General features: G+C 37.3%; 1 protein-coding gene across 2 annotated transcripts in view; it reads right to left on the bottom strand.

The window, feature by feature from the left end:
• The window catches only part of FGF10 (fibroblast growth factor 10), a 107,057-nt gene that overhangs the window by 29,903 nt on the left and 56,176 nt on the right, over nucleotides 1–20,978 (bottom strand). Inside the window, exons 3-4 of one of the 2 annotated variants that reach the window (XM_051804826.1) lie at nucleotides 16,795–16,898; nucleotides 9,931–12,998 (exon numbers count right to left, since the gene is read on the bottom strand). In XM_051804826.1, the coding sequence (XP_051660786.1) occupies nucleotides 12,801–12,998; nucleotides 16,795–16,898 (302 nt within the window). In that variant the 3' untranslated portion in view covers nucleotides 9,931–12,800. Of the gene's footprint in view, nucleotides 1–9,930; nucleotides 12,999–16,794; nucleotides 16,899–20,978 lie in introns of those variants that run through there. The other variant, XR_007907297.1, reaches the window with a different exon arrangement.

Below are 20,978 nucleotides of genomic sequence, written 5' to 3'. Positions count from 1 at the left end.
CAGCTTCCTGCATTTTCTACTTCAACACTTACCTTGACTTCATTATTTTTTTCTGATCTTTACTCTCCTCTGCCTTTTATTGGTCCTTCTAGGAAGCAATACTTAGAGGAGAGTAGAATGTTTACCTGAACATACGAAACATTGACTACGTGAGTTCTATGTGCCCCTTTTTCACCATGTTAACTACTTCCATTACTGCTTAAAGTTGCCATTCTTCCAAAAAGTGAACTCTGATGTGTGGCAGCTGAGAAGAGCTGCCAAAGTGAAGAACTTCTTCTATTTTACTAAAGCATGTTCAGTGATAGAGATCTGGTTTACTGTGCATGCTAAACTGTCTCAATGTCCCCTGTAGAACTGGCTGGGTTGGTACAAGTAAACACAAACTTCTATATAGACCCACAGCCAATGCTGTGGTTTTGTACAGTACTGGCTTATACATTTGCAGGGAAGATTTAGTGTGAGAGTGTGCCTTGTTCGGTTCTACCTAGGTGGCAGGAAATCTGTTGTGGATTTCACGCTCAATAAAAAAAAGACAGGAAACGGCACAAGATTTCTATGTATTGCAATAGTACTGCCAGCAGTCCTCTGTTTAATTAGGGCCATCCTTTTTACATGGCTCTTGTTTAAAATGTGATCTGGCTCATGTTAAGAAAATTCTCCATATTTATATAAAACACAATAATGTTACCAGTAAAATGTTTACAGTGTGGACAATCTGTGAGGAACTGAAACAAACAAAAATCACATTTAATTTAATATTTAGAACCCAATACTAACTTGCTTGGAGTACTGATTTTGAAGAAAATTTGAACTTCTCCCTAAGGCTCAGGCACTGCCCAAAACTTAATTGAAACTTTGCCGTGAGGTTCTGCAAACTTAATTTAACTCATTCTTTCCAATACTCCTTATTACCACTGCTGTTCTTCCATGTCTAGTCACATTTAAATTTTTCTGTTGCATTTGTGTTACAATGCCTGTCCCAGCCTATTCTTGCAGTGATCCCCTGTTCATAAAACTCCTTATATCACCTTGCCACACTCAGTGCATATCTTCTAAGCAAAGATTAAGGCTCTAATTTTGCTCTACCATGTTGATATGATCCTTTTTATTCTCATGTATTATAGCTCTGAGCTAACAATTTGCTTAAATGAGAAGTAACTAGAGGTAAAACAATTTCAATGAAAGTTTTGTGTGGCTCTAGCTGTGTCCACCCTCCCCTTCCTGCGACTCTTGACTGACACAGATGATCCTGCTACTTCTCAACACTGAGCATTTATGTTGGTCATTACAATGCATTGGCAAGGTTCATGTATACTTCTCTGAAATAAATTTAGTATTGGTATTTGCACAATGGTATTTGCACAATTATGATGTGTTTCTCACTAACTTTGTTTTCTAAAATAAAATCATGAAATCTTGTTTAGATACTATATTCCAAATCGGTAAATATCAATTTACTTCTAATTCCTTCCTTAACCTTTTAAGTAACAAAGATGTGCCTTGTTCTGAAAAGACAACCATGGTCACACACTTCAAAGATTATATCTTATTGCTGTTTGGCTCAGATGCCAGCTGCACTGAGTCCCCTTATTATAAGCATTAAGGTCAAATCATTCTTTTATCACAGGGCTTGGTACCCATTCAGTGTCTTTATATCTTTTCCCACACATAAGGGATCGGGTCCCATTAAGACTTTCCCTCATAGGTCTTACATGACTTAGTAGTCTCATGATACTCACTGTGATTGTTGCTTTTGCCTTCAATATGTCTGCAGGAATTTTGTCCACATTCCTTCCTTTGGATGGAGAAAAACAAAATCCTCCAAATGAAAATCTGTATAGTTTTTACTTTATTTTCTAATAAACAGCTCATTGAATTCTACCTTTTCAGTAAGGACCATAAGTCCATCCTCCTTAATATGTATTATAAGCATGCATAATGATACTTTGATGATGACGTTCTCACCTATTTATTGTTCTCTGTCATACTCCACCATATCACTTGACAAGAGAGTCATAATCATACTGGATTATTAATGTGTCTTCTCTTACCTTTTATTGTTTGGCACCTAAAACAATGGAGTTTTGATAGCAGCAGTAGCTTTATCTAATAATTGTACTTTCACTATGAATAGCAAACTGATAGCTGCTAAATATAGAGAGAAATGAGAAGACCTACCTTAATGACTTTGAGGTACAAGACTTTGTCAGATGGATTGGTAAGAGTTGTGAACCTTAGAGATGGGTACTATCTTTGGAGGCTACTGATTAAGCAAACTTCCTACCTGGGCTGGAGAAGAAACACTGGTGCTCCCATAGGACTAAAGAAATAAAAAACATAGAATGGGTTTGGCAGGAAACTACCAAGCCTACAAGCCTCTGTGCTAGTGTGTGTTACTTAAAACTTCTGGATATAAATATAATTACATGTCATATATGTTGACATAGAACTAATTAAAGAAAATGGCATTTAGAATAATGTGCATACTATATACGTTATGATATATCTGTATCTGTTAGTTCTACACTTAACTGGAAGAATAATTTCACACTCTTCTCCTTGTATTTTAGTTATGCTGAATCCTTGCCATGCTTGCAGAGTCTAAGCAGTAACAGAATAGTCATGAATATTGAATATTTTCCCTCTTTCCATGAACATTCTTTTATTTCAGAGCTTATATAAAATGGTGATACAGAGTATGAGAAGAATAAACTGAGTGACTGAGCTTGCCCAAGTACAAATAGAGGGCTCTATATAATGCAGGTTCAGTCTCCCATTTGATCAAATACCACGCTTTCTTTAAAAATTAACATAAGAAAATGAACACTATAAATTATTAAGATGCTTCAGATCAAAAACTTACATTAAATATCACAAATTTGTGGAAGATATTCTTCTCTGTGAGGATGATGAGGCACTGGAACAGGTTGCCCTGAGTAGTTGTGGATGCCCTATCTCTGGAAGTGTTTAAGGCAAGGTTGGTTGGGCCTTTGAGCAACCTGGTCTAGTGGGAGGTGTCCCTGCCCGTGACAGAGGGGTTGGAACTGGATGATCTTTAAGGTCCCTTCCAACCCCAAACATTTTATTATTCTGTTTACTGTTTAATTTATATTGCTGCTAGTTAAAGCTGAAATAAGTAAAGTTTCTTGGACAGTATCCATAAGTCAACTGATAGTAGGACATACATTTCGAGGAGGAGTGGGTTCATGGAGAGGTTTATTCACTGTTGCATTATACTTGCAAGAACTGTTGAAAAATACAGCAGTTATCTACAAAAATTATCTGTTGCTTTTTGTACAAATTACTGAATGTCAAAAGGAGGTGGATATTGAGTTTTGCATATTTTAACTGTTTCTGTCAGTCTTGTTTCCTGCAATCAATATCCAGTGGAAGCTTGAGTCAGACCCAAATTGCATCTCTCTATAATGGTAAGATGGGACCAAATACCATTTTGCCAACGTTTCCTGGAAGAGTCTGTGCTCTGTTGAAAAAGCCTGGGCTACTTTTTGTCACTCTGATTTCTTTTATTTAGAAAGATTTTAACTAATTTTTTTTCCCGTTAAGCACTGCAACACACTTGCGTAAAATAACTGGGGAGGCAAGGGGGCAACTATATGGATCAGGGTAATTTTAATAGGATCTCTACATATTACTGGCTTGAGTTTGAGCCTGTTGGTAATAAAGTTATGCCTGCAGCTGATTACATAGTGTTTTTCTACAGATTCAGTAGATGGTTAATAGAATCATAGAAAATATTGCTATAAGAAACTTTGTAAGATATCTGCTCCATCCTCCTGTCTGTGGCAGAATCAACAATGTAAACCATGCCTGATAGCTTAAAAATCAGTAAGTTTTACAATTATCCAAACACATTTACTTCTGACCTCTTAGTGTTAATACAGTTTTCCCAAATATTCCATTTAAATTTCCCTTACTTCAGTTTGATAATTTTGTTCTTGAACTATCTGTGGTGAAAATGGGGATATTCTAGTTATTAACATAACAGAATTGCCAGCTGAACATGTATCGAAAATCAATGCAACCAGTTTTGACTGGTCTTAACATATTTGAAGAATTAATTTAATTTAATGTTTCTGAAAACAGAACAACTTCTTCAGTAATTTTGAGGTTCTGCTCCAGTACTGCTTATGTGCTGATCTGCATCAGGCTAGTTCCGGGGTGGGCAATTTTTGAAAGTCTAGAAGGCAAATGGAATTACTGACATGTCAAATATAGTATGAGAACAGCCATATTGTGAGAGACTAAGTCATGGTGTCATACAGAGTCATAGAATGGTTGGGGTTGGAAGGCACCTTAAGGTCATCTAGTTCCAACCTCGCTGCTGTGGGCAGGGATGCCACTCTGTAGACCAGGTAGCTCAGAGCTGCATGCAGCTCTCAAACACTTCCAGGAATGGGGAATCTAAAGCCTCTTGGGCAACTTGTTCCAGTGCCTCACCAACCTTATAGCAAAGAATTTCTTCCTAATATCTAATCTAAACCCACTCTCCTTCAGCTTAAGGCCATTCCTCTTTTTATTTCACTACATGCCCCTGTGAGAAGTCCCTCTCCAGCCTTCTTGTAAAGTTGTCACCTTTAAGTACTGGGAGGCTATGCTAAGGTCTCCCTGGAGCCTTCTCTTCTCCAGGCTGAACAGTCAGAACTCCTCAGCCTGTCTTCACAGGAGAGATGTTTCACCTTTGTGATCAACTTAGGGGCATTTCTCTGGGCTCGTTCCAACAGAACCATATACTTCTTGTGTTGTGGGCCCCAGAGCTGGACACAGTACTCCAGGTGGGGTCTCATGAGAGCAGAGTAAATGGGGAGCATCATCTCCCTTGACCTGCTGGTCACGTTTCTTGATGAAGCCCAGGATGCGATTGGCTTTCTGGGCTGCAAGCACGCATTGTCCAGTCATGTCAACCTTTTCATCCACAAATACCCCAAGTCTTTTTCCCCAGAACTAGTCTTGATCCATTCTCCACTCTGTCTGTACTTGTGCTTGGAATTGCCCTGACCCAGGTGCAGGACCTTGCACTTGCCCTTGTTGAACTTCATAAGGTTTGCATGGGCCTACCTTTTTAGCCTGTCAAGGTCCCTCTGGATGGTATTCCTTCCCTACAGCATGTCAACCACACCACACAGCTTGGTGTCATCAGTGAACTTGCTGAGGGTGCCCTCAATCCCACTGTCCATGTCACTGACAGGGATGTTAAAAAGTGCTGGTCCCCGATGAACACCACTCATCACTGCTCTTCTCCTGGGACGTTGTCTGCAACTCTTTGAGTGTGACCATCCAACTAATTTTTTTTTCTACAGAGCAATCCATCTATCAAATGCATGTCTCTCTAGGTCAAAGAAAAAAAAAATCATCTTCTAAAATGTTTTGCCTCTATCAGTGAGCTTGAAAGGGTAGCCAGAGGGATGAGCAGAAGAATAGAACAATTTCATAGTATTTCCTTAGAGTACACTTCCAAAGTTCAGCACCAAAGAAGCTCAAGCACTTCCTGGGCCCAAACCTTGTGCCTTGTATTAAAAGTCCTCAGTGAACAAGCTGAGAAACTTGTTCACTGAGAAACTAAGTGTCTGAAACTCACTGAAGTTCTTTATAGCAAAATAGATAACAAATTTGAGAAAAATCTAATAAATGTAAGGCCTAATCCCAAAGAGAGTACCTGTCACATAAATGCTGAGGAGTAGTCTGCTCTTACATCAGGTCCTGTGTGTCACAGGCAGTTTTCAACAATGTCTGTTTGCAAGGTGCCATGTGAGAATTTCCACTTGATGTTTTTCACAAGTCAATCTTCATCCTTAGTTGCTATACATAGGATGTGGTGTTACAAACTTCATGTTGTATTGCATTTCATCTGCAATGAGGAAAAACTGCATTTGTGTTGGCCTCTGACAAGAATTCTGGGGAAAATGTTACAAGAGTGGAGGAGGAGAAAGACAAGACTGCCATAGGTGACTTAAACTTGGTCTCTGTCCCTTTCTGACTGCAAATAGAATTTGTTTCATTATACATCTGTACATGTAATCAGATTCAAGTTTGTTGTGACTTTAATGTGGAGCATGGTTAAGACACTAGAGCAGTAAGGGCAGCAAAGGGCCAACCACAGCTTCTGTATGGCTTCCACAGTTTGGAGGTTCAGGCATTCATTTACAACTTGATGCTGGCTTTCAGTATGAATATAGGCTGAACCTTGCTGCAGGATTTTGTATTGAAGCTCTTTAACCATTCTGACACTGTACCTTCCTACTGCATCTCCTAATTACCATAGAAATGTAATAATTATGGCTATCAGCATGACTTTTCTCTGACTGTATATCGTTCACTTCAGAGCATTTAAGAAGCAATTAGTTAAATAAATGAATGGATTAAATCTTATCTGTCTCTGTCAGGCAAAGGATACAGTACTCATTTAACATGATAAGCAGAGCCATATCTCTTCTTCCAAAGCTGGAATCTTATAGCTTAATTTATATTTAAGTGAGCACAAACTGCATGCTATATCAGTAGCACTCGGTGAGTTGTACTGGTTGACAATAAGGAAGAGAAAGAGACTGATCCTTCCTTTACAAGATTGCTGATATCTTCGTCATATTTCATCACAGAAATAAGATTCAGTCAGTTACCAGGATAGGTCATGTATTGGCTACCATTTAAGAAAAGCAATGAAGGTTGTAAATACTAATGCCATATCCTTTCCTTATGTTTCCCTTTCCTTGAGTGAACCATGGAAAAAGAAAGAAGCCAGAACACACATTTTCATTTGCAATGTATCTTGTACACAGTGGCTGTTAACCTAACCTATCCTCGCAATGCATATTTAACTTCTGAACCTAATTTGCATGTTTACTAGTAAGTATGTGCGTAGTTTCAAGGGAGCCAAGGGTTATCAAAACACTACCGTATCATCAGATCTCTGTGTCATTCTACATGGAATGAGAAATGAGAGTCTTATATTTGTGGTAATAATGACAGTGTACTGCCGACACCAGTAGTGCAAGCTACCTCAGTGAACCATTTATGAATCTTGCTGTTATATGGAAAAGAAGGAAGAAATCACAGGAAATAAGCATAACTGGACATACACTGCATAGAGTAGTATGAGTGATGTACATTTTTGAAAACACAGGCAAGTGAGAATTCAAGAGTATTCTAAGGGAAGAAATTATACAAATTAGGTGGGCATTTTGAAAATAATGTAGCAGAGAGGTTAATTTTTCATTCCACTCACTGAATAAGTCAAGTTCCTGAATGTACAACATCAAATGTTGATTTTTTTTAGCTATTTATATCTAGAAAACAAGTGCAGATGCAAGAGAAGATCAATGTTTAACTCGACTTCTGCAAAGACTCGTAGCAACTGAAAGGGTTAAAAGTTCATTAAGAAATTAGTAAAACAGGTGCATTATCAAAAAAATCATACAATTTAAACAAAGTCATAGAATAGTTTGAATGGTTAAATAGTGGTCATCTGAAACTTGGTACACACACTTTACTTTTCCATAGTGACAAAACCCCTGTAATATCTTGATTCTTCATTTATTACATTATCACAAGATAACTAAAGAGTCTGAGCTTTGATGTAAATATAGACTTTGTTTTTATTATAGTGTGATAAATTACCTATATCAGTATCAGTCCCCTAAATATTTTGCACAGAACTATACAGTTGGGTAGTTTGTGTGAGTTTTTTTCAGATACTGCAATTCTCATAGCCTCATATTTGGATGTTGGTCTGATAGGACATGTATTTCTGATATCACCACCAGCATATCCATTTATCCATTTACATGTGTGATTACCCACTGACAGTGGGATCAAGTGCACCCTCAGCAAAGTTGCTGATGACACCAAGCTGTGTGGTGTAGTCGACATGCTGGAGGAAAGGGATGCCATCCAGGGAGACCTTGACAGGCTTGAGAGGTGGGACAATGCAAATCTCATGAAGTTCAATAAGGTCAAGTGCAAGATCCTACATGGATCCTACAAGATCCACATGGTTGTGGAAATCCCAGACACACCTACAGGTTGGGTGGAGAAGTGATTGAGAGTAGCCTTGTGGAGAAAGACTTGGGGGTGATGGCTGATGAAGAACTTAACATGAGCTGGCAGTGTGTGCTTGCAGCCCAGAAAACCAATGAAATCCTGGGCTGCATCAAAAATAGCATGGCCAGCAGGTCAAGGGAGGTGATTCCTCCCTTCTACTCTGCGATTGTGAGAGCCCACTTGGAATACTGCACACAATTCTTGTGTCCCCAGCATAAGAAGGACATGGAACTGTTGGAGCAAGTTCAGAGGAGGCCACAAAGTTGATAAGAGGACTGGAGTGCTCCCCTACGAAGACAGGCTGAGAAAGTTGGGTTGTTCAGCATGGAGAAGAGAAGATTGCATGAAGACCTCACAGCAACCTTTCAGTACCTGAAGGGGGCCTACAGGGAAGCTGGAGAGGGACTTTCCATCAGAAACTGTAGTGATAGGACAACGAGTAATGGATAAAAATTGAAAGAGGGGAAATGCAGCTTAGAAATGAGGAAGAAATTTTTTACTGTGAGGGTGATGAGGCACTGGAACAGGTTGCCCAGAGAAGTTGTGGATGCCCCATCCGTGGCAGTGTTCAAGGCCAGGCTGGATAAGGCCTTGAGAAACCTGCCCATGCTAGGGTGCTTGAGATTAGATGATCTTTAAGGTCCCTTCCAACGCCTTAACATTCTATGATGCTATGACTCTATGATTCTATTTCACATTAACTAAATAGCATAAAGTGGCACCACTAAAGATCCTGGTGCAGAATTTCAGGAGTGGAAATTCTCCTCATTTATACCGCAGTATCTCAGAGATCACTGCTCCCATATAATTTACTTGAGACCTTGTCATGGTTCCTTTATTTTGGCTTTCACAGGAGCATATTTCCATACACTGTTTGGGTGGACAAAAGACATATTACTTTTTTTTTTCTGGGATTAGCAAGTGAAAATACATGTATCAGATATCTGAGATTCATCGTGCTTCATTAGAAAATCCTAAACTTATTTCAAGAAAGCTTCCATACAGTTAAACACGGGATTCAAATAGTTGGGAACGTAAGCACAGTTATAAATAATAAAGATCTAAAGCCAATTAATTGTTCATATGCTATTTCTTGCTTACAATACCATGGAAAACAACTTTTCTTTGCATCAGTTACTTGAAGTTGCACTGAAATTGTTTCAGTGTAGGATCTGTTTCTGAAAAATACCATCAATAATCAATTAGACATTGACTAGCTGCAGCAGAAAATGTTTTTATGTGTTGTATTTTTCTTTCTTCAACTTAATAGAAAACTAGGAAGGTGAATTCTGCCCCACAGTTTAACTTACTAGATTAAAAAATGATACTTGACATTTCATAAAAGGAGTGTCTTTATGATTAATTTCAAGATTAAACAGTTGAAACAGTTATGACTGTTTGTGTGAATAGAGACAATCAGTTTCAGGAGGGGCAGGAATTACAAAGTTGTGCTCATATACTTCTAAAGCTTACTAACCTTTAGTGAACTTCATAACCTGAAATGTCTTTTGCATGAAGTCTTATATAAAATGTAACTATTTTTCCATATCTAAAGTACATGCTCTTCTTCCTAAACCCTTCATTCTTTCATCAAATATACGCTTCCTCTAAATTCATTGTTTTATTCCACTGTATAAAACTAGGTGGATTCAAATACTTACAGGAAGAATCTGAAGCATTTGGTTGTTATTAGTGTAGAGATAGTGGACTCACACATACAAAATATTCAAAATACTTAGACATGTTCAAGTGATTTTTGTTTTGTTTGGGGCCTATACAGCATGAAACCACAGCCTGTAGTACAACAGATCTTTTCGCTTTTTATTTTTATTGTGCAGTATAATTTCAGATTAATAAAACAAACAAAGACAATGCTTTTATTCTCTAATCCCCACATTTTATTATTTTTATTTAAATATAACATACTATACATTGTTGCTCAGTGATTTTTGTATCCCTTTTCTTTTCTAAACCCCTTTCCCTGTTTTCCTTTTACTCAGGAGTGTTATGCTGAGCGTGACAGAAAACAGAGCTCATGTTTGAGGATCTGGGATACTCTAATGTCTGCAGTTTGCTCCCACTACAGTGGGTATTACAGTATACCAAACACACAGGAATCATTGATTCCTTCAAGCGTTTTTCATTTTGTTTAATTTTCAGAAACCACTTTTCATCTCAGAAATGGCTCCTGACTTGCTTTGGAAAAGTGATATTTTCTGACCTTGTCATTTGAGCAGCATAGTGTTTCGAGTACTATGATATTTATGCATAATCCTCCCCTGACCAAGTCATCTAGATAATTCTGTCTGAAGAGAATTTCATTCGTACCCTAAATGTTCTTTAAGAGGTCATTCAATACTGCATTTGCTCAAGCTCATACTGAAGATTGGTGGTCCACTATGACTTGTCAGTTTTAATTACTGATTACAAATTTAAACAACAGAAGCTCATTTTTATCATAGTAATTGTTTTGCTGTGAGCTGCAACTACTTTTAGAATCTGAAATTCTTATTTCTCTTTCTAGAAAAATGTCACTTGTGAAGAAGAAATCTGGAGATAAAGTACCATGCAATACAGCATCAGCTATTAACTAAAAATATGTTGTCTCTCAATGAATTCCTAGTTTTAAAACAGCTGACTTTATTTAAGGACAGGAAATATAACCATTTTGTATTTTATGGGGAAGCATTTTTTTTGCCTTTTTTTTAAAAGAAAACCCCAACTAATATTTAAATAACAGATTAAGATTGGAGTGCTGGTTAAACATTGACTTAAATAAGTTATAGAAGATTCCAACAACACCAGGCTTTATAGAGGTTAAACATTTTCAAAAAGACACATTAAGCAAGGCTCTCCTTTGTACCAAAATACAGTCTCCAAACAATAAAAATAAAACCAACTTTTTCACAACAAGAAATATTGAAGATAAACTGCAGCATCAATATAATCTTATAGTTATCACTTAAAGTATTTAAAACAAAATAATATTATACTACTTTTGTTTCTTACTAAAGACACTGCAAAGGCTTATTTATTTATTTAATGGAATACAAGGTGAAGACAGTGGTATAAATTGTTTGATGTACTGTTTTCTATTTATCTGCTCTAACAAAATGAATCTCAATATGGTTACAGTGGTGAGCTATCCAGAGCTCTCTAAAATGAATGAGTAAAGCAAAACATAAAACAAACCTTATGTACCTTTAATTGAACAGACTTCATATTATGCTTAACTTTATTATACTGTAGTTGCTCAAGTTAAGCAATGGGACTAGTAACACTTCATAAAAATGTGCTAGATGTTATGTGTTTTGAGCCTTCAATTACTGTGATGGTTAGGAAAGTCATGTTAAAGCTGGAAACCAGCACAGCTTTTCAGTTGGCTCTCATATATAATAAACATGAGTAATAATCTCTGAAAAATGCAGGAGCACGATTTTGGATCTTCTGTCTCTCAGTCCTGAATTAGACATTGCTCTTACTATATGCATGTGATTCTACGAGTTGGTACCAATGGCAAATAGGTGAATGAGAGCATTAACTGAATAAGGAGTGAAGGACTGTGTTGCCTTCTTGCTTAGCTTTCAGAGGCCAAATGTTATACTTAGGAATTACACACTAGTGTTTAATTTTAACATCTGCAATCTCAGTGACTGTAACAGGGCTGTCCACCTCTAGGTTCCAGTCCAATGTGTGCTACAGAATATCACACTGATTGCGATGCATTAGATCCTAGCTCCAAACTGAAATCAAAGTCAGCCGAATATACACACAGATGCATTGACATCCAAGTACAGATGTGGTCCCTCCTCTCAATTTCAAAATAGCAGAAAGACCCCTTGAACAAAGTATTTCTTGAAGTTTGTTCTTGAGTGCTTATAAGTACAAAAATTTCTCCAATATAAAGAAGCCAATACCATAAATCCAAGCACTGCTTGTTTGGTCTTTTGCTTAAGTGCAAGATAGTCTAGAAAAAAGATGGAGTATACACTTTAAATTCTGCCTTTAAAGCCTTGTCTAATACCTATTCTCAGAGTACTTCTGAGGTTTTGACATCTTACTCTATCAACCGCTCTGTGAAGTACTAAGAAAAAGGGAAAATAACAAAGAAGCAAATGAGGAAAATATTTCAAATAAAAAAGATATTTAACATCCTATTAAATAAATAACTTAGAGAGAAATAAAAAGAAACAAATTTAGAACATACAAGAAAACCATACTATTCATTTTGTTAGAACAGTTATATACTACTTTGCTTATCCTATCCATTCTTCCAAAAGGTTTCTCCAGAAATGTCATTATTTGTGCATATGACCCAAGTGCTTCCAGTAAATGCTTGCGTGTCTAACTGTTCATTGAATCATTAGGCTTGAATGAGCAATTAAGGACTTTGATATGAGTTAGTATTCCATAAATAGCATTCCCCATGAAGATCACGCAACAGATTGTCTTATGTCCATCAAGGTCTGTTGCAGTGATTAAAAAAAAAAAAATGTTCACACTGGCAATAAATTCCATCCCCTTTGATCCAGCTTGCATTTTGATTATAAGATACGACAACAAACTAAATAAAGGTATTTCATGTGCTAGCAATAAGTACAAAACCTTCAAAGGCTTCCCCTGCTCTCATTTCAAGCATACAGATGACTGGGCTATTTCTCTGCTTTTACCCTTTAAGAGAATTATCAAACATTCTTGACATAACAGCCTTTGGTTCAGCTTCATCAAAAAAATAGCTTGTTCATCTATGACATGACCACCATGGGAAGAAAGTGAGCAGAAGTGTTTTTCCTTCTTGTTTTCTGTCCTCTCTTTGTGGTTCCCCTCCCATTCAGAGCCACAAACATTTGCCTTCCATTGTGCTTCCAATTTAAGGATGCATATGTGTTATATCCATTTTCTTCTATTCTTTCCTTCAATTTGCAATCACTATTAAACTCCTTCTGTTAAAAGAGGAAAAAAATACACAAATTCAGAACAAACATAACGTTTCAGAATTGCAGCACACTGAAGGCAAATACTTTCTAAAAATATTTGGAAGATTTTAGTGTTCACTGACACTCCTTTATGATTCTACAGTGTATTTAAATTAAAGTTTCACTGTGTCCACAGTATTTAAAGCAAAATCAGTTAGACGGCAAAAAGTGAAACTAACAAAATATATAATTAATTACTCAGTGCATAATTATAGTAGTGAAATTATATAATTTAGTCAGAACTGAAATTAAATTTCTCTGTGTTAGAATACGGCAACAATATTAAATCAAGTTCTCAGTCATAAACTCAAAAGTATAAGGAGGCAATCTTGAAATCATTAATCATATTTCAGTTCTAACAAATATAACCCTTAAATATCTTGAACAAGATATTGATACCATATGTTAAACAAATAAGTATGGCATAGCTGTACTTCTTATTTAAAGTAAGATCCTTTAAAGCATACTAATCATGAAATAGGGCTTTTTGGATGGTTGCAAATACTGTCATGCTGCTATTACAATGAATGTGAGGCCTTTTTACCTTGTTTACCTGAAGATGGGCTTAGCCTAAAAAAGAATCATGCATGATCCTGTATCTTATTGACTAAAACAGCTTGAAAGTAGTTTTTTCTATAGTACCAGAGATTAAGGTTTTCTGTTTTTAAAGGAGAACCAGTTGTCAATTTGTTAGAAGGAATAAAAAATACAAGCATGTGGAAGCATGTTGTTAAATGCACTTTTACACAGATCTACTTTTCTATACTGAAGCCAAGAATGCTTTGTTTTCATAAACAAGTAATTCCTACATACAAATCCATCCAATTTTAACAAACTACTTATATTCCATTTAGAGGTCTTTTAAAAGTGGAATGATTACAACATAATTAAATTAAAATGAAAAATTAGTATTTCGTTTCTGCATTTCAGAAAATAAGATGTCATTTCACAGCTCAGGCAGAAACATGTCAGAATCTCAGAGTATGATATACTAAGTGCATGTACTATTTTTAATTTATCTATGAACAAGACAAGAAAGAAATCTGAATAATAAAACAATTTTCATGGTACAGTTAAGAATTTCAGGGACATTGTATCTTTTATTACAATCAACATCCCTAGATATTCAGGTAATACACATATAGAAAGTATCTACATTAATAAAAAGGATATAAGACTATTGAAAATATATTTTCCATACCTATTAACTTTAATTAGAATTTTAAAACTAGTTAATGTTCAGTACTTTGATACAGTAAGAATTTTTTGTTAATAATTAATGTTTTAGTTGCCTCTAAGACCACAGAACACATACTTAACAGAATTGCATGTGTTCATATTCACATATGCACATATTCAAACTCAATTGGTCTTTAACTTTAGGATTACTAGTTATTTAAACAATGATTGCTGGGGAAGACACTATCAAGGAAGACTCTCTACAAAGTGACTACTGATACTGCCTGTATTCACAAAGCTATATAGATAATTTAATACTTATTTTCTGTAATATGCCACCTCGAGTGTCAAGGTATTAAAAAGGTAGTTATCGCCACTAATCACAGTTCTAAACTGTAGTAATTGCTCCTATCTGCAGGCAGCTTATTTTGTTAAAGAAAACAAATAGTGAGTCTTCCTTTGGTCCCTTGTTCCAGCCAGAGTCAGTCAAATGGAAAAGTATTTTGTAAACATAGAAGTCTTACTTAACTTGTTTTCCCAGATGCAGAATTGTACTCAAATCCAAACTTTTACCTCTATTCTTAGACAATAGAGAGAGAACAGATGATGTTGTGATGTGCTTAAGAAGTCTTATTGGCAGGGGTGTGAGTGCTACTCAGGACTGCCTTGCTCATTTCAAACAAATTTCAGCATAATCCTGCACCAATGTCTATTGTACACATGCTCAAGAGTGTTTTTACAATTTTTATTGGTTCTGGTATTCATATCCATCTGCAAGCTGTCACACTGTAGTAATATGAGGCTAACTGCAAATCTTGGGAGTCTGGGAAAAATAATAACAGAAGCATTCTTGAAATTGCTAAAGTATTATGGAATAGGTTTTGATAAATCATTATGCTGTGATTTTATGATGTGAATATTGAAAAATTATCTCAGCTGGAATTAAAAAGAAGGCTTTCCACAGTCGTATCCTCCTGTCAACACTATTTCTAATACATTATGAATTACTGAATCTTCTGGCAGCAGTTTCCACCTATGGTACATGAAAGCTGCTTTGACTTCTTCTGTACGTATACAGGGTTATGGACTCTCACCATACCAGCCATGACAAACAACTTGGGCAAGAAAACTTGTCTTGGGCTTTGGGTTGGCCCATCACAAATGACTAAACTTCACACTGTAAACTGAGATGTGTGAATTGAAGATGTTGACATGCTAAAACCATCACCTATATAAAGAAGCATACCTACAATGACTATACTGAATAACTCAGTACACAGTTATATCTCTCAACAGAGCAGGACTAAGCCCTGATCATCCTGTAGTTCTGAACAGTGTAATTTTAGAAATGAAAATGTACATTTAAAGGAGTTTAAGAAACATTTATTTGTTCTGATCTTTCCTTAATGTAATTCTTTGACACCGTCAAAGAGTTTAGAAGGTCGCTTTTGAACCAGGAGTGACTAGCCACAGTGCAGATGAGGGAGGACAGTTTTTATTTTTTGTATGAACTCAACCCACCTGGTAGAAGTGTTTCCTTAAAAATGAAGGCCAAATGGCTTCAAGCCCCTTGAGTCTTAGTTAAGATTAGCATTAGTTCATTATTTTCAGCAGAAGGAGGAGGCTTAACCACATCACTTGAGGATAAACCCAGTTCCTATCTGTGACCTTCTGTCCACAAAGCCTATGGATGTTCTGAACACTGAGCAACCTGAAGATTGGCTCATAACCTTTCCAGGAACTGACAAAACATTGCAAAATTACAAACCAAACCCAATGTAATAGCGGAAGAATCTGGTGTTTGTGTAATCACGTAGACGTGTGAGGATACATTTGAGTTTAGTTGTTAGATTTATACATCATATTGCTCTCTACTAAAAATATTTGGATAGTTACTGGGTTTTCTTAGGTTGGTTTGTTTTTGTTTGTTTGATTATTTGGGTGGTTTTCATGTCTGTTTTTTTTCCCCCTGAAAGTATCAGTAACCCCAAACTTAACACAAATAAAAATATTGTATACATGGAAAACTTCCAAATGTTAACCAAATTCTGCTCAGACTAAGTATATCTGATGATATACAAGTTCATGTCTCTCTGTACTGCCCATAATCTTTTGTATTAATTAACACAGTCAATCTAAAGCTGGCTACTCTAGAAACCTTCAAAGTTGTAGTTTGATGACTTGGTGTGTTTACTCAATCAGCTCAAGTTTCCATGACTTCGAGTACACTTTATCCCTCCCAGAGTTACTGCTAAATGTGACTGTAATGAAGAAAAATGAAAAACAAGCCTTCAAGACTACATTTTGTAGGACCATCTCCATTGACCTCTCCTTAATAAGAAATGTGACTGAAGCAGTAAGTATAATAAATCCCAGAATGTGTGTTGGTATGATAGGAGCTTAGCAAACAAAAGGAAGCTTGTGTAGAGGAGTGATCCTGGTTTATCAGAGAATGAAATTTTGATGAACAGCTCACTTCAGCTCTAATTAGCAGTAATACACAGACAAGTGGGGTTTTCAGTAGTCAAGATAGAGAATGGTGCTGACTTCCGCAATCCATTTGGAATGTAAAAAAGGTACTTACAGAGCCGTAGACTTTTCCTTTTTTGTTCATGGCTAAATAGTAGTTGCTCTTAATAGACTTAACTGCCACAACTCCAATTTCTACAGATGTTATCTCCAATATGCCTAAAAAAAAAATTGAGCTATTTAATCACTTTTTTTAGAGGATTTTTTCACTATAGAAAAGCCAACAAATCTGAAAAATACTAAACTTTTAATATTCTGGACTGATAGACCAATAAACTTTAGCAAAATTCTTCTCTAAGCAATTGCAATAATATACATAAATATTTTTTCAATTAACATTTTGCTAACCCTGCATTTTAAACCACATAGATACTGAAACAGCTCCATTCTTCTTAGCATAGATTCTACTAAAGTTTATCAGAAGAGACATCAGAACCACAGCATTAAATTAAATATATGGCATATGTCAATAGAATAGCATATGTCAACAGAATACTAGATTTCCCCCAGTCTTCAAAACCCTTTATAAACAACTTGTTACTTGTAAGACATTCAGATAAACTAAATCTGTTGGTTGCACTGAGCTGATAAATTCACTTTTGGCAAGTGTTGTGACAATTTGGGATGTAGTAAGACTAACCCAAATGGCCACACTATCTTTGTCTTTCATATATCAGAAACATTTTGCTCCGCCTGTAATAAATATGATTAATTTTTTTTTCCTTTAAAATGAACTGTTTCTGTGACACTGGTTGGTTCAAGGAACTAATAATTGGAGATACAGCTTTTCATCTCTCTTTTCTGCCCAGAAGCATACTGACTTGGGAGTAGTAGAAGTTACTACTGGGAGCAAAGGTCTTTCTGACATCTGGAGCTGCCTACCTACTGCCAAGCAGAGGAGATATGGCCAGTTACTTAAATGAAAACTCTAAAAACAACTTCCATAATTACATGTAATATTAGCTTGAGAATTAGCACAAAGTGCTTAGGTGGAAATAAGAGAAAGTAAACTCAGGGGAACTCTGTAATCAAGGAAATGTGAGGTAAAGAGTCTGTTAGGACTCATAAGCTACTTAGAGGGGAGGCTCAGGGGGGACCTCCTTGCTCTGTACAAATACAGAGTATAGCTGTGGTGAGGTGGGGGTTGGTCTCTCCTGTCACACCTGCCGTGAGAGGACCAGAGGAAATGGCCTTTAGCAGAGAGAGGGGAGATTCAAATTAGAAATAAGAATAACTTTTTCACTGTTAGGGTGGTCAGGCATTGGAATAGGTTGCCCAGGGAGGTGGTGGATTCACTATCCCTGGAGGTGTTAAAGAGGCATCTGGATCTGGTGCTGGGTGATATGGTTTAGGGGTTACAGTGGTGGTGCTGGCTTGACAGTTGAACCAGATGATCTTGATGACCCAACCTTGATGATTCTGTGATCTTCTATGATCTTTTAAGGGTAACTTGCCTACTGTTGCAAAGGAGTCATATATTATTTTCCATATTAGAGATTATCTCTAATCTCGAGAAAAGTTGTGAGGGTTCCTTAATTAGGTGTTGATAGTCAGCTTGTATGTCATGGCTTTGACAGAGGCAGATCAATGAGTTCACAACAGACAAGGCCTATTATCTTTGTACTATTCTTAAAATGTTGCTCATTTTCACAGCAAAGAAAAGCCAAAGTTGCTTTCTTGATTTTCTGTGAAAACATTATTATAGAGCATTGAGGAGCTCTTGAATGGGAGATCTGCTAAAGTATTTGTGCTCAAAATCAAACAGAGTTAAGTGGACTGCCTTAAGTTTTGTGGATGACAAATTATTAGAGGGTAAGAATGTGGTGTGAACACAGGTACAACACCATAAGTGACACAGTGTTTTTTGTATTTTCCATGCCAATAAGTGATGAGAAGAATTCACTTAATTCTTTCTACAGAATTGTATTGCAGTAACATGAACTAGTCTGGTTCCATTTCTAACACCACCAGTAACAAAACAAAAAATTAAGACAAACCAAAACACAAACAAAGATTATATTGGCATAAAATGCCATTATTTTATGTTGAAATGGATTAAACTGACTTAGATTTTGCCATACTATCCTTGTAACAGTAACCATATTAGACCATTTCAATTGACTATTACACTAGCAGCATCAATTCAGTCCATCACACAACAACCAGTAAAGTATGAATTGGATACTGCACCCACTTTAGGAGAAACCCTCAAGGCCATACAGCAGGTGAAAATCGGCAAGGCAGCTGGGGTTGATGGAATTCCACCTGAAGTCTGGAAACATGGGGGCCTTGCACTCCACACCAAATTTCACAAGTTTGTGGTGCGCTGTTGGGAGCTCGGTGAACTACCATCAGACCTTTGTGATACAGTCATCATCACTTTGTATAAGAAGAAAGGTACTAAATCAGACTGTTCAAATTACCGTGGTATTATCCTGGCAAGAATACTCTTGAACAGACTAATACCCACTATAGCAGAAGGAATCCTACCCGAAAGTCAGAGCCAACAGGAGCACCACAGACATGGTATTTGTTCTCAGACAACTGCAAGAGAAGTGTAGGGAACAGAACAAAGGTCTCTATGTAACCTTTGTTGACCTCACCAAGGTTTTCGATACTGTGAGCAGAAAAGGTCTGCGGCAGATTTTGGAACGTTTAGGTTGTCCCCCCAAGTTCCTTAAAATGATCATCTCACTCCATGAGGATCAGCACGGCCAAGTCAGATATGGCAACACACTTTCTGAGCCCTTTTTAAGTAAGAATGGTGTGAAACAAGGCTGCGTTCTTGCTCCTACCCTCTTCACAGTCTTCTTTAGCATGATGCTCCAAAGGGCCACAGCAGACCTCGATGATCAGGACAGTATCTACATTTGATACCGTACTGATGGAATTCTATTCAACCTCAGGCGACTGAAGGCCCACACTAAGACCTTAAACCATCTTGTGCGGGAGCTGCTTTATGCTGATGACACCGCCCTTGTCGCCCACACAGAAGCAGCTCTGCAGCGTTTAACATCCTGCTTTGCAGATGCTGCTGAGCTCTTTGGGCTGGAAGTCAGCTTAAAGAAGACAGAGGTCCTCCATCAACCTGCACCTCAGGAAGTCCCCCATCATCCCCACATCACCATTGGCCAATCAGAGCTCAAATCAGTCCAACAGTTTAATTACCTCGGTAGCCTCATCTCCTCAGATGGTAAGATCGACGGAGAGATAGACAACAGGTTAGTAAAGGCATACAGTGCTTTTGGAAAACTCCACAAAAGAGTATGGTGTAATAAACACTTGAAGAAAAGCACCAAGATCAGTGTTTACAGAGCCACTGTGCTGTCTACTCTCTTATATGGATCTGAATCATGGGTCATCTACCGCCACCACCTGCGTCTCCTAGAACGCTTCCATCAACACTGTCTCCGTACAATCCTAAACATCCACTGGTCAGATTATGTGACCAATACATCTGTTCTAGAACAAGCAGCAGCCACAAGTATTGAGGCCATGTTACTGAAAACGCAGCTGCGATGGGCAGGGCACGTCTCAAGGATGAAGGACCACCGCCTCCCTAAGATCTTGCTTTATGGTGAACTTGCCACCGGCTGCTGCAAGAGAGGAGCCCTGAAGAAAAGATACAAGGACTCCCTGAAACAACATCTCAGCCTTGGCCATATTGATCATCATAACTGGTCTACTCTGCCCTCAAATCAGGAGGCCTGGAGACACACCATCTATAACGCAGCTTTCTTCTTTGAGAACACACGCAGGATCACCCTTGAGGAGAAAAGGCAACGCAGAAAGAACCGTGTATTGCAGAATATACCATCTAAGGAGTCTTTCTGCTGTGCCTTTTGCAATCGGATATGTCTGTCACGTATTGGTCTCATAAGCCACCAGCGTGCCTGTAGCAAATGTGGATAGAGCTGCCCAAATCTTCGTTCGCGAACCCTAGCCATGACACTAGCAGCTAAAGGAGAACAGTGTTTAAATAAGAAACTTATACTGAATTAACCCATTTTAAGTGTCTTGCACTTGAATGATGGAGATACAATGCTCTTCAGTACAATACTTAAAATGACAAAAGTAACCATATGATTATAGAAAATTTAGTCATTTTTTTCTGTTAAAGTTTCTGGTAAAGTTTGTTTGCAATCTCAGACTCCGTTATATTCCCAGTGGGCCAGCTACAAGTAATAAGGAGAAAAGTTACTACATTTACATTATATCCACAATAAGTAGCTTGATTAT

Source organism: Manacus candei, unplaced genomic scaffold (assembly GCF_025592945.1).
Source record: "Manacus candei isolate 608988 ecotype Guabito, Panama unplaced genomic scaffold, ASM2559294v1 h1tg000061l, whole genome shotgun sequence".
Taxonomy (NCBI): Eukaryota; Metazoa; Chordata; class Aves; order Passeriformes; family Pipridae; genus Manacus; species Manacus candei.
The sequence above is the reverse complement of the archived record's forward strand: the minus strand, read 5'-3'. Positions and strand labels throughout refer to the sequence as shown.